Source organism: Alosa alosa, chromosome 2 (assembly GCF_017589495.1).
Source record: "Alosa alosa isolate M-15738 ecotype Scorff River chromosome 2, AALO_Geno_1.1, whole genome shotgun sequence".
Lineage (NCBI taxonomy): Eukaryota > Metazoa > Chordata > Actinopteri > Clupeiformes > Clupeidae > Alosa > Alosa alosa.
The window spans coordinates 7,141,649-7,156,542 of record NC_063190.1 but is presented as its reverse complement, the minus strand read 5'-3'; the positions used below and the strand labels follow the sequence as shown (position 1 = coordinate 7,156,542).

The 14,894-nt window shown below is 44.6% G+C and overlaps 1 protein-coding gene across 8 annotated transcripts in view; it reads left to right on the top strand.

Moving 5' to 3' along the window:
- Nucleotides 1-14,894, top strand: part of phldb1a (pleckstrin homology-like domain, family B, member 1a) — a 43,776-nt gene that overhangs the window by 12,574 nt on the left and 16,308 nt on the right. For 7 of the 8 annotated variants that reach the window (XM_048267241.1, XM_048267244.1, XM_048267242.1 and 4 more), the window contains exons 3-6: nucleotides 1,107-1,230; nucleotides 2,843-3,013; nucleotides 6,918-7,046; nucleotides 10,771-12,071. In XM_048267241.1, the coding sequence (XP_048123198.1) occupies nucleotides 1,107-1,230; nucleotides 2,843-3,013; nucleotides 6,918-7,046; nucleotides 10,771-12,071 (1,725 nt within the window). Of the gene's footprint in view, nucleotides 1-1,106; nucleotides 1,231-2,842; nucleotides 3,014-4,596; nucleotides 5,108-6,917; nucleotides 7,047-10,770; nucleotides 12,072-14,894 lie in introns of those variants that run through there. The other variant, XM_048267273.1, reaches the window with a different exon arrangement.

Sequence of the window (14,894 nt, the reverse complement as noted above, 5' to 3'; positions counted from 1 at the left end):
GGAAAATTGAAAGAACAAAAGTTACATATTAAAATAACAAATTATTGAAAATGGTGGAATTGAAAAATGACAGCTGGGTTTCTTAGGAAAGCATAGGAAAACAATACTTAAGCAACTTTGGATGGAAATAAAGTAAAGCAAATACAGTTGCAGGACTGAGTGCAAATGATAAACCAGAATGGAAAGATGGTGAGAATGCAGTCAGGCGGTTAGGGAATCTTTAAGTGGTTTTAAGAGAGGGGGAGGTGGCCAGATATGAAAGGGATGAAGGGATATGCATTTGAAGCATTTTTCGAAGCACTTCCATCATTACTTTTTGTTTACTTTTTTGTTAAATAAAAATATTAAGAATTAACCGATAATAGCAGAACTGGTAACAGTGCAGTTCTGTGGGAGACTGGTCACAACAAATCGCAACATAAGATGGAAGAGCTATGGTTTAAAATACTGGTATGTTATTAGGATTGTATTAGTTGAACTAAACAATACAAACATAAACAACAGATAGTTGTGGCTTAAAATGACAAACAAGCGGCAGTGCATCTTAGTAGTAGGGGAGATACACACACACTTTGTTTTGTGTGTCCCACTAACTTGAAGTCTGTGTTGAGGGCCAAGTGACTTTGATACACTTTGACCTTATTCTGTTCACCAGCTCTGTCTGCGGGTGTTATCCCCTTAGCCAAATCCTTTTAGCCTCTTGGCTCTCTCGTGCGGTACCTGATAAGGCTAAACCTATTCAGCCTCTCAGACTGCTCCTACTTTACCGCTCAGTCCTAACTGGCAGCCTGTAATCCTGTTTGGAAGGCTATCGGCAGCTATCTGCTAAGAGCAAACCTGTTTGAATGGGATCTGATGGCATATGATGAATGTAATTTATACTATGAATGATATAGGCCTAGAGCAGAGCGTAGGCTCTTGAAACGGATACAGTGGCACTCTCAGGAGACCGTCACTGTAAGAACACATTAAGAATATGGTTCTATAGTGACATGTATCTGCGAAAAGTAAAGAAATATTTTCTGACTGTTAACCTTTTTTTTTTTCTCATCTCATTGCTGTGGCTGTCATGCCATTGCTAATTGTTTTGTGTTTGGATGTTGCAGGGAACTCCTCTGGACCTGATAGAGACGGGGAAGACGTTAAAGGTCCAGGCAGATCGTCCCCATCTGGTCAGCTTGGGGAGTGGCCGTCTGAGCACGGCCATCACGTTGCTTCCTCTGTCAGAGGGTGAGTGCCTGTGGTTCCAATACAGTAATTCTTTACAGCATCTTGGCAGCCTAATTAAATTATTACATTGATTCTAATGGGGTATCAGAGACAACTCTCTCTTCTTGTGGCCATGACCTTTGTGTGCTGCCTCTCTGTGAAGGACATGTTGGGATAAACTCATGACTGCACCATTTACAGCCGTTGTTATTGAATCAGCATCTGGCCGGTATCCATGGAGATAACATCATCCATTTATGTTTGTTTTGACACAAGGCCAAGTGGTAGATGAAATGGATGCCATCCCTAACTGGGGGCGAGGTGGTTGCGGGTTAATGAAAGTGGCGTTGCGGGAGGTACCTGCCTTGTGTCTGTGGCCTGGATGGCAGTATCTCATCATACAGAGAATGACAAACAGAGGACTTTTCTCCCCTCACAGTAGAAGAGAGGCATGCAGTTATCTCTCATAGAGCGTCTCAGAGGAAGCTCTTCCCTCATTCCATCACTGTGAAGCCCTAGAGAGGAGTTTGGGTGCTATATATAGGCCCATAGTACTGCCAATAATTAGCTCCTCAAGCCAAGGCTTTGTGTTTGAACTGAGTATACTTTTGGGCACTGCGTGGTCTGTGTGTATAGCTCTAATTGATGGGTTTTAAATGGTTTCCCTCTAATTGAGTTCAGCTACATATCAGACACTATTTGAGATGTTTTTATTGTGCTGAGGTTTTGAGAACTGAAACTGTAAACCATTGTGACTGTGGGTAGCATGGATTTCCATAAAAAGGGGACTGACTAAAGAACCTCACCAGCAATGTCATAATTGTGTCCACATAATTTGTAGCATCATGGCATTTTGAAAGAGAAGGCCAAATTGTTTGCTAAAAATAGATTTAGTCTATGCTAGGGGAACAGAATTAGTTGAGAGATCAGTTGTATTATGTTCAGGCTGTGATTTGCTGTATGTTTTGATGCCAGTTGCATTTATGTATTTGTCACATTGTTGTTTAAAGAGTGAGCAAAAAGTAGTGCAGTTACCATTTTCAGACATCTCAATAATAAGGCCATTTATTATTTACCAACAAATTTCAGTTTGTATATTGGAACCAACTGCAGAGTAAAACAGACAGAGACCTTTCCTTGTGAAACAGGCATCCAACAGACCACGACCTGACCCTGACCTCAATATGTGTGTGTCTGTATGTTTTGTGCGTCTCTGTCTCTGTGTGTGTGTGTGTGTGTGTGTGTGTCACTGCCACAAGGCTCACCCGGCGCCACTGTCCTCTCTCACAAAAGACTTGAGTTATTACTCCTTTATTCCCATCTGTCAGTCTGTGCAGTACGCCAGACGCTGAGAGAGACTAGAGTGTGTAAAAAAGTCAGGAAAGGGAGCGGGAACATCTCGGCACTCACCCAGTCACATGGAACTGAAAGAAAGGACTCTATCACAGATTGACATTCTGGCATTCTGTATCCACATAGTTATGATGAAGAAGAGATGGCTGTGCTTTGTATGTAGGCTACCATATTGTTTTTTTTATGATGGAAGCTAAACAGAGCTAAACAAATATTTTAGAAATGACTTACTGGTTCTAAGAATGTACAATGAACTATAAACTGTGTGTGTGTTTGACAGGAAAGACCACACTTGGACATGGGAACACTGACATCAACATTCAGGGCCCTGGTGTGGCAGCCCAGCACTGCTACATTGAGAACAAGGGAGGCATCATCATGTTATACCCCTGTGGAAACCTGTGCTCCATGGATGGCCTACATATCACCAAACCCATGAGACTTTCACAAGGTACATAGACCATAGTACTGCACTTCCAAATCCACATGAGAAAGTGACTGTGTTGTTTTAAACTCTAAAGCTGCCCATACAGTATATACAAAGGATTTCAATGAATATAGCCATGCTAGTACCATGCAATTACAATGCATTTTTAGAGTGTACAAAAAAGGACATTTTGATTCTGCCTCTTGGGGGGCAGTGTGATTCTTCATCTCTTTGACACAAAGCATCCCTTATGCCCACCTGGTCTTTTGAGCTTTACGGTAGACTTGACTTCACAAAGACATAACATGATTTGATCTCTCCATTGGTGTGGGTAAAATGGACTCTGGCATGACTCACAGCACAAAGCAGCCCAGGCTGTCAGGGCAGATTATTGATGAAATCAAAGCAGAAAATCAAATCAGGCAAAGGCTGGAATTCCAGTCCACTGTGCAGGTCTGTAGAGCTGTAGACTGAAGGAGCAGTCAACCATGTCAACTGTTGTCTGTAAAAGATGGATCCTTGAAGAGGCAGTATGTAACAATATGCCACTTTTGAAGCTTATTTCTCGAGCCAACTAGTACATCTTCTAATATTACACTTATTTTCATGTGATATTTGTCAAAAGAACACAGACACTGTCTTTATAACTACACACATAGGCTAGGTTCTGCCTAATAGGAATTTCAGTGAGTCAGAACCCCCTCAAAAGTAAAAAAAGATAAAACTTTCACAACAGGATCTTAGACTACCTTTTTCAGTCGTTGGACTGTTCATTTTAGACCAAAACTCTTTATACCTAGCTGTGTTAAAGGAGTAATAATCTAAGTGTCATTCTTGGCACAATCTTTATTATTAGGCCTGTATCCCGTTCTCACGTCAGCATGATCTCAAGTTGTGTTTTCATGACCTGTGTCTATTGTGCAGGTATGCCTGCTCGCTTGGACTGGCCTGCCTGACATTTATTACTTGTGCCCAAATACCAGGAGGTGAAGTCGAACTGTGTTGCCATGATAACCTTGCACATTTGTTTGAACTTCCCTAAGGGAAAGAACTTGCCCTTGCTCCATTCTCTGTGGCTATTTTAGGGTCTCCAGTTTGGAGTGCCATTAGCTTAGACACTGCATAACAATGAAAGTAAGGCACACTTATAGTTTAGTTAGTGCCTTCTCATGCCAGTTAAGTGGCCATTCTCAGTCTTGACGACCGTTACATCCAGCGAGCATTCTGTAATGTAGCCTAATAAATGACAATAATTTCTGGACTGAGGCATAAGGTAGGCCTGCTGTATTAAAGGATTGGTAAAAAATAAGTTTACACAATTTTATGTTCAATGTGGGTCTAGGCTGTTTCGTTAGATTTATAAATGCAGAAAACTAAACGATTTCAGCATAGTAAACTAAGAAGCCAAACCCTTCAACTTCATTGACATTTCTTCCTCCCTGGGCTGCACATTGACTGTCTAGGCTATGACTGTCTACACTTCGACTTCTCAAGGGTAAGCTGCAACAAATGATGGAGGAAAACAAATGAAATATCACTTAACTAAACCCAGTTTCAAAATGTCAGTGTGGACTGCCCCGCCCCCTCCTCCCACGGCTTGCAGAATATCTCCTGCTGGAAACAGCCGGTGCAGGGACAGCTGTCCGGCGTGCTGTCGAGTCGCTGTTTGAATCAATACTATCGTGAGTCGCGTTGCGTATTTTTTGACCACCGATGGAAGCCAACGCTCCGAGGTGGCCATACGATTGGATGTTTGTTCTCTGGAAAGTACAATTGAATTAATTGTTTTGATTTTCTTAACAATTAGTAGTGGAGATATTGCTAAAACATTTTTTCTGGGTGAACGCTCCTTTTAAGACGTTGTATAACAATTAGCCAGGTGGACATCTGCGCCCCTATTGTGTGCCACTAGCCTAGACAGTCAATGTGCAGCCCGGGAGGAAGAAAAGTGGATGAAATTATCATCACAAAGGAATTGATCGGTGGCACACGCAAGCAAGCGCTGCCCTCATCGCTCCGACCAAACACACACGACCAAGGAGAAGAAAGAGTCAAACTCGGACTAGTAGGACGTTTGCAATGAAGCGCTAATGGGTACCTTCTATTAAGTGGATATATGTAAGTTCACATTACATTTGCTGTTGCTTCAGTCCACTATTGGCCTACAATTAGATTATGTTAGTTATTATTTAGCCTAGGCTAAAATATTGAAGTGTTATTTCCTTCTTCTTAGTTATTATGACGTGGGTCTTTTAAATTGACACATTTTAAGGATATAACTTTTAAATGTCTATTCGTCAATTTACGCGCGTAAAGATAAGCAGAATTGTTGATTCATAATGTTTCACAGAATCGTTTGTCGCCATTAGTTACACTCCTCTCTTGCTTGAAGACTTTGTAGAGAGAATTCCTGTTATTGATGTTAAATATGACTAAGTCCTCAATATGTCATCCTCTGTTTAAAAATACTATCTCTTTGAGATGTTTGTTATGCAATACAATACACTGGATGTTGAACATATTCATTTAAAAGTAGTCTACTGCATGATATACTTAGTAGTGCACTTCTCCTTATACTAAGTCCTATTGCATGCATCAGCAAAACAGGCACTACTTTCGGAAGTATGACAAATGCATTTTCCCTGTACTTCAGCACAGTTTGATTGCCCAATTCCCTAAAAACCCATTACATCAGTGCCTAAGGGGACTTAGGGGAGCATTTGTCACCTTGCTCTCTGTCTTTGACACAACAAGCAATGAATAACAGGATGTTTCATCTATGTCTATGGCAACCAGTGTGTCATTATGTTGTTAACTGGACCAACACATGGGCCTGTGGTGTGTACTGAAGACGTGTGGTCTCATCTGAGACATGCTTGCCTTGCCTCACTGTGTGGCTTGACGTGTGTTCTGCTTGTCATTCCCTATCTGCCCTCTGATGGAAGACGCTGTGGCCAGCTTTTCATTATGAAATGGATCTGACTCATAACTCACTGGCTGCCACCACTGACCCAGCACTGGTCAATCATGCCTCCTCCAGCAGCGGCAGCAGGAGCGGCATCTTGTTTGTGTGTGTGTGTGTGTGTGTGTGTGTTTGAGATAATAAGGTTATCACTATTCATGAATGTATTGGAATACAATCTAGTTTTGGAAACATAGGAGGTCAGTATAGTTCAGGTCACAGCATTTGGTCAGCTAAGAACACATTAAGGTTCTTTATACACAGACAGCCCATGTTCTTGAAAAGTGGCAGTAAAGTGGCTGTCTACTTTAAACCTCTGCAAGAAATCACTGTATCTGACATTTAATTCTACCCCTAGTTTCAATCATGTAATTAAAGCCAGGAAGCTGAAATGGTCAAGAAAATGATGGTGCCCTTGTATCACCTAATCAATGATTTCTAATGAGAAAATGGTTCAAGTGGGTGTTAAGCTGTTAGCTTTCAGCTCTAAAGATGTCCCTTTTCCTGCTGCACGTATCGCTCGCTGCAGCTCTTTGTCTTGATGGCTGTCAGAGGTGTTGAGTTATGGCGCCCGGTGTCATGGGCGACCAGATTCTAAAGATTTCATTAGCGGCCACGGTGAATAGTGACTCTGTGAGCAAGATTGGTGTTATCAGACACGCCGGCCAAGCCACGCACAGCCACAAAAGGGCATCTGCTGCTTGTGTTTTCACAACACGCGTGTGTTGACTGAAGCCAGTTTCCATGTACCCTTTACCTGCGCACGTCACTCCTTATCTCCCGCCGTGGTAATGGAAGTCCATTCAGGTTGGCTCCCCCAATGAGAGCTCAAGCTACCCAAGTTTGTTTTCCACACTCTCCCTTGTGCTTTACCTTTAAAGATCTTACAGTTACCATTCTCTATCCACAATGAAATTGTCCTCTATGGCATGCTAGCTCTGCTGACCTCCTGTGTCTGTGTGACAGGGTGCATGCTGTGCTTCGGTCAGTCCGCCTTTTTCCGCTTCAACCACCCAGAGGAGGCCCTCAGGATGAAGAACATGATGCCAGGAGGAGGAAGCCACGGCCCCACCAGCAGTTACAGGACCCACACAGGTAAAAAAACTACACTACCCTACACTACATGACACTACACTATACTGCACTACATCTACAGGGCCCACACAGGTCAAAACACACTACACTACATACACTACACTACACTACACTACACTACACTACACTACACTACACTACACTACATAAACTACACTATACTACACTACACTATACTACAGCTACAGGGCCCACACAGGTCAAAACACACTACACTACACACACTACACTACACTACATATACTACACTACACTACACTGCACTACACTGCACTACACTACACTACACTACACTACACTACACTATACTACACTACACCTACACTACACTACATATACTACACTACACTACACTACATGACACTACACTATACTACACTATACTATACTACACTATACTACACTACACACACACTACACTACATATACTACACTACACTACACACACTACATTATACTACACTGCACTACACTACACTACGCTACACTACACTACACACACTACACTACACACACTACACTACACTACATTACACTACACTACACTACACTACACTATACTACACTACACTACACTACACTACACTGCACACACTACACTACACTACACTACGCTACACTACACTATACTACACTACACTACGCTATGCTACACTACGCTACACTACACTACACTACACTACAGCACTACACTACACTACACTACACTACAGTCACACCCCCTCATAACCGTATAATTAAGCATGTAATTTGTATTCTCTGAAGTTGTATTCATCATGTTTTTTTGGCAAATGTGCAACTTCGTCTTTTGTCAGTTTTGTCACTATACTACACTACATACATACACTACATACACTAGACCCTTTCACAGGGTCAGAGGATTGGAACCAAATGTATGACAAAACACAGTTTAAACTCAAGAGAATTTCTACTTACTCTAGAATCTTTACTTACTTGAGTGTTTATTTACTTGAGGATCTTTACGTACTCTTATTGGTTAACTCAGTGTAACAGTGACAGTCTTCAGAAATGAAAGGATGTAGAGGTCATCAACCTTGTAGTGCTGTTGGTGTAATTAGAGACCAAACACAAGAAATCCTTTCTTTCTGTCTTTAATCTTAAAACAGTTTGAATATAGCATGTAAACAACAGACATGTGTTTGATTTAATAACTAAACCAGAACTCCACTCATCTATTGCATGTCGTGTTTGGAAGTAGTTAATTGACCAAAGCTAATAGCTCAGTAGATGCTTTGGACGGAGGCCATGTTTATAGTTCAGACAGCGCATACCTGGCCAAGCCAAGCGTTCTTCATCAGGAATGCTGAGACCTCAGTGGCCCTGGGCTTTACTTTTAGTTGGAGTTCTGTTCTATTTCTTACTTTGACACCAGCTAAGCGTTTAAAAAAGCACCATAAACAATTGTGTTTAAAAAAGCACCATAAACAATTATATCATGTGTAGTCATGCTCATACACAAATGGAAATACAAAACTGAGTTTGTGAATAATAGTGGCTGTACAGATGATAGCTCTGGGCAGAAATCTCAACTGAGAAAAGACCACTGTAAATATCAGCATGGCCCAATTATGGGCAATCCAAGGCTGAAAATAAATTCGGAATGGCATTTACGCTACATTCTCTCTGAATGCAGAAACCTGCTGTTTTTCCTCTGAAGCTGATAATTTTAGTAGGAGTACCTATTCATCAAGCTAAATTGTTTTGACAAGTGAAGCTCTGCGCCACCCACAGAAGCATGCAAGCATCTCTGCTCCTGCACATGCTGCTCTCAATCACTGAGTGAGCCACTTTGCCCATTTACTGGGGCTTGTATCAGTGAGCCAGCAAGTGTAGGTAGTCTGCAGCAGGCAAATATTTATTCTTTTGCTTCTGAATTGTATATATTGTTTCACTCATATTTGCTGATGTGGGTCAGTGAACCAGCCTGCAGTAGCCATCACAGTTATTGCTCTACTATTGTGTTTGAAATCTGATGTGATGTAGCTAGCATTCTCAACTTTGTCTGTGGATAAATTAGAGATACGAATGTGTTCAAATGTGTCTACATGCAGACACACTGGAAATAGTGTGCATAGACTAACTTGCTGTCCTTTGAGATAATATCAATAATATAGCTATTATAGCTTGACACAATTTCAAGCCTAGTCCTAAGAAGTGCTAAGAAGCTAAGAAGCTAAGAGTCCATTGTGGCAAAAATTAGTGTAAATCTGCTTCTAATTAGTGTAAATCTCTCTTTTTTTGCTGCATGAGACTTGCCATTAGACTTATGTTTGATTAGCTTTGTCTGTGACCCAGAATGTATTCCATTGATTAGACATTGATTTATTATGACTTTGTACCTAGTGGTAAATACCTCACAGTGTCTCAATCATGAATATACCGGTTTCTTGGGTCAAGGTTCAGAACATACACTCTTTTGATCAGACCCGCACCCAGACAGGCACCCACTTGCATTCAGTCATGACTAACAATTACAGTTTGAAGTATTTATGCAGATATTACTACACTCATTCACCAGATGTTGTGGTCTATTATATATCAGAATATTTTCAGGTGTGTGTGTGTGTGTGTGTGTGTGTGTGTGTGTGTGTGTGTGTGCCTGTGCCTGTGCGTGTGTGTTTGTGTGTGTGTGTGTGCCTGTGTGTGTGTGTGTGCGTGTGCATGTGCCTATGTGTGTGTGTGTGTGTGTGCACCAGACTTATCCATTCCAGTAAGCATGAGCTTCTAACTAAATCAAGCTGCTGGCTAGAGATATAACTTTTTGATAGTCACACACATTGGTCTTCCATCAGTCCAGTATAGTGACAAACATAAACAACATCACTGCAGAATGAAAAAAGCCTGAAACTGCTCATCATTAGATCCACCTGAAAATAGACTCACAGATGCTTGACCAGTCTTAAAGCACAGGTAGCTTTGAAGGGACTGCATGGCAGGCATATTTGCCCTGCTCAGGGGGGCTGTGTAGCGTGCGGTAGATAGCCTAAGGTCAGACCTTGCACTGCATTTGTAAGACTGAGCGGGGAACAGTTGGAGACGCTGTCTGGTGCCCGGTTCACGCTGTTAGTCATTATGGGCAGAGCGTATGTCTGGAAGTGACTCATGCAATGCTCTAGGCCCCATTCTCCTCAGTGGCTCTGACCTTTGTGCTGTGGAGTGCGGAGGGGAAGTCTGTTCCCTCTCTCTCTCTCTCTCTGCTATATGCCACACCCTGCACTGTGTGTGTGTGTGTGTGTGTGTGTGTGTGTGTGTGTGTGTGTGTAAGCCCCCCTTAAATAGGGTGGAGTACGTAACTAGTGCAAGTGAAGTGTGGAACTAGAGATTTTATAATTAGCACCAGATCCCCATAGGGATTTCAGCACAGTGTGAAAACATGTCAGTAGAGAGGATTTCATAATGGAACTATTCTGAAACCTCATTTCAGAACCGCTAGTGTATGGCAATTCATTTTTGGCTTCTTAGATTCTTAAGATTGATGTATTGATGTTCATGTTAGCTATTTAGTGTACAAGTGTCTTTACCAAAAAGTGTTTACAGTCATGCTTTACTGGCTTTACTAAAATTCCGGATTTAAATATTGCAATGATGTCCTGATGAAGACTAAAAGGTGAAACGCGTAGGCATGTAGCCAGTATTTAATAAAGGCTTTTTAGTTTTCATACAAGAAAGTCTGCCTCAATTCTTTTGTTTTTTTGCCATACAGAATCACACTCCATGCTCAACGGGAACCATCAGCCGGGTGGGCGTGGGGGGGGTCGCCCGGGTCAAGGCACCCTCGTCCGTTCCATTGAGCAGGACCTCCAGGACATCATGGATTCTCTGGTTATGGACGATGCCCAGTCGTCCATCTCAGCCGAGTCCCGAAAACTGGCCCATAACCCCATCCCCCAGTCCCCGCTGTCCCCCGTGACGAATGGGGGCGACCGCTTCCCTGCAGCCTCCCCCACCAGCCCCGGGGCCATGTCAGTGGGCTCCAGCTACGAGAACAACTCCCCGCCCTTCTCGCCCCTCTCCTCGCCCTCGGTGACCAGCAGTCCGGGAGGCCTGCAGGAGATGGCCAACCCCCCGGTGCCAGCTCGCACCTCCAGCTTTAGCCACAACACTCAGCCCCCTGTGCCCCAGCCACGGTCCTCCGTGCCCAAGAGCGGCAGCGCCTTGGGGCATAAGGTCCAGGAGAGCCCCAGGCTTCACAGGAAGGCCTTGGTGGAAGCGCCACCGAGTCCTTCATCTGCACGCAGGGATCCTACTCAAGCTCGAGGGTCCTCCTCCATCCCTGTCCCCATGGTTTCTGGGGACAGACAGGCTAACTCCAGACTGACCCCCAAGTCGACCCCGACATCATCCTCTCCTGCCTCGTCCAGCCCGCGGTCCAGTGTGGGCTCCTCGGTGCAGGAGTGCCCTCCGAGCCCCATGCGACAGCAGGACTTTGCCCGCTCCTCCAGCCCATCCAAGCAGCCCAGCCAGATCCCCCGTCTGGCCCCGTCCTCGGTGGACAGCCCTCTCCACGCGGTCCAGCCCCAGCCTCGCTCGCTGCCCCCGGGGAGCCCGCAGATGGCTCGGCGCACCCTCCCGCCTCCCAGCCCGTCCACCGCCCGCAGAGGGGTGCCCGTCCTCCCGCTGACCAAAACGGTCCCCGAGAGCCCCAGGCAGCAGCGCAGGGTCACCTCCACGGGGGAGGAGGAGGGGGGCTCAGCGGGGGGGAGGGGTCTGAGAGCGCGCAGCCCATCCCCCTCCCGGCACAGGGACCACCCCAGTGGCCGGCAGAAGGCCGGGCCCGGTGCCGCCCTCGCCCCCTCCGCTTTGGGCACGCAGCCAGGGGTGTCGCCCCTCACCAGCCCGCGGGCCCAGAGGAAGGCTGGCCGGGATGGCCGGATGGCGGCGGCCTCGTTCGCCCGCGAGCGCAAAAACAGCATCTCGGAGATCAGTGACAACGAGGACGAGCTGCTGGAATACCATCGACGGCAGAGAGAGGAGAGGCTCCGGGAGCAGGAAATGGAGAGGCTGGTGAGTTCAAGTGTCTGTGTGTCTATGTGTGTGTGTGTGTGTGTGTGTGTGTGTGTATGCATGTGTTTCTGTCAGTCTATTTTCGTGTGTGTCTGTTGGCCTCTTCCTACCTTCACGGTCACATTTCTTGCTTGTTAATTTTTATTTTTATGTTATTTTATTTCTGTTTGCCTTCAAAAAACAAACTCTCAGTTGTCAAAATGTTTGTGACATGCTGTGTAAAGGAACCAGTGTAACGTTTTTATTCCAATCTGGGAATGACTGAGCTAAGAATGGGCCGGTGTGGGTGTATGTGGTTGGATGGGGGTCTCGCCGTCTCGGCCCGAGGTCTGGCTCAGTGTATAGCGACACTCATGTGAATTCCTGTGGGAGTTTTAAAGGGTTATGGAGTGAGGGTGTGTCTGTCTGAAGGCTATATTTACCCAACACAGAGGCCTGGAACCGACCACCTCCAATCCCACAAGCCCCTGCAAACTCATTCCCCCTTCAGTCCTCACTGATACTGCACACAGCGCACAGCACACCCATCGCCTGGCCTCCACTCCCAGGCTAATTTAACAACATTGTCCCAGTTCATCTACTTCAATGCCTCCAAACCTCATATATACATCACATAAATGAGCACATTCAAATTGTCACTTGGCAGCATCCAAAGTTTGTGAGGCTAGCATAGCGAAGGTATATATTCCATATGAGCAGCTCTCTTGGCCTGGGAATACCTTGTAGACATTTGTTCTAGAATTTTACAGCAGCTGTCCACACTGAGGGGCCATTCACATAATTCAGTTCCTGCCTTTTACTCGCCACTTACCTGAGCCAGGCCTCACAAACCTTTGGCCACTTGTAAAACCCTTAACGCTCTCAAACTCTCCCGTCCCCCCACCCCAAACCTCCCACGTCTAACTCCAGACAGCTGTGAGTATCACAGAGGGTAAACATTCCACACTGCCCCTTCAGGAAAGCTATTTAAGGAGCCCCATTTTCACAGTGCCATCCCGTAAACAAACACAAACAGGAAGTCGCATTTGAATCGGTGGTCCAGGAAGAAGTCATGGAGGTTTGAAAACCTTATCACTAACATAATTGATGACTGTAATGGACACAGTTTGGATTCCTCAGTCCACGTACTTTAAGAGCAAGATCAAAAAGATAGAAATAGAATCTGTGATGTTAGGGTCAGAACAGGATTTTTTTTCCGGCTCTTCCCTTGTGTTCCTCCCTTGATCATATAAACATTTAAAATCTGTGGACAGCAGTCTAAATGCACCTGGCTCTGCTGTCGGCTACACAAATGACCTTAAGCCTGCATGAGCTCACCGGCTGGGCATGCATGCAGGCATGCTTGTGTTTGCTGTTGTGCCGCCGGGTCTTGTACATGATAGCTATTGGTGTCTGCTGGTGTGTTGGATGAATTATGGAAATGAGGTTCTGTTCACTCCTCGCCACGGGAGACAAGGGCAGAGAGACAGGGAGCAGATTTCCCCTGCCACTATCTGCCTCTTATGTGGGTCGAACTCTAATGTCTTTCTTTCCTTTCCCTCTCTCTTTTCCTCTTTCTTCCTCTCTCTGTCTCCCTCACTTTTCACACACACACACACACACACACACACACACACACACGCACACACACACACACACACACGTACGCACACACACACACACACGCACACACACACACACACACACACACACACACACACACACACACACACACACACACACGCATACACACACACGTACACACACGTACACACACACGTACACACACATTATGTATATTGTAATAATGGATAAGGCACTTACAGTTCTGGGACTTGGCCTACTTGGCATGGTGCCACTCTTCAGTGCTGCTGCTGAACCACAGAGCTGCCATGCCCCTCCAGTCTTATCACTGAGCTAACCCTCCTCCCATCACACACACACACACACACACACATAGATAGATAGAGCATGTGTGTGTGAGAGAAATAAATATATACAGAAGGGGGTGGGGGGTTGTTGAATATTTAATGCTCACCTGTTGTGAAACAGTGAGCATTGTCAAGGGAAGGGAGTTGTAGTGAAGATTGAATCCACTAGGGGGCAAGCTAACCTCATTTGATGGGGCTGTAGAACAAGTGGTGGAAAATATGGACAACATGTGGAAAAGAATCAGACAAGACATATGTAGCTGTTTTCCATTACAGATTCTTACATATTTCACATTTCATAGCCTTTATTTCTTTCTCTTTTTGCCTAGTGCCTCTACTGTTGTTACTATGAATGTCTCAGATGCTATCCTTCTCATCAGAATTTATACAGTTTATCTCTCATTTGGTCATATATCTGTGGTCTAAATATTTTGTCTACATTTTTATCTGTGGTCTAAATATTTAGTCTATTTTTTTATTAGACAGCTACAAAAACACTGTGAAACTGAGCCAGATTCCTCTGACCTAAAAACTCAAAGCTACAGTGACAGTAACTAATTAAACACAGCACCACACCCTCATTTGCCGGCATTCATTCATGGGAGCCTGGAACATTAACCTGTGATGTGACAGGGTACTTTCAGCTCGTCACAGTTCTATTTAGATAGATAGATTACTTTTAAAGGTCATATCTAGGCATCTAAAGGCTTGCTTTTAATGGCATCTCACTGTACTTGTTTAGTGACAATCATCTATCTGTCTATCTATTTATCTATTCATTTTTGCTTCAGATCAGTGATTTTGTTAGTTGTTGGGGGCTTGTAGGGGCTATAAGTCTTCCGAGACAGCCTTTTGTGTGTGTGCTGGTCAGTCCCTCCTGCTGCCCACCCCCGGTGTTGCCTGGCCTGTGTGG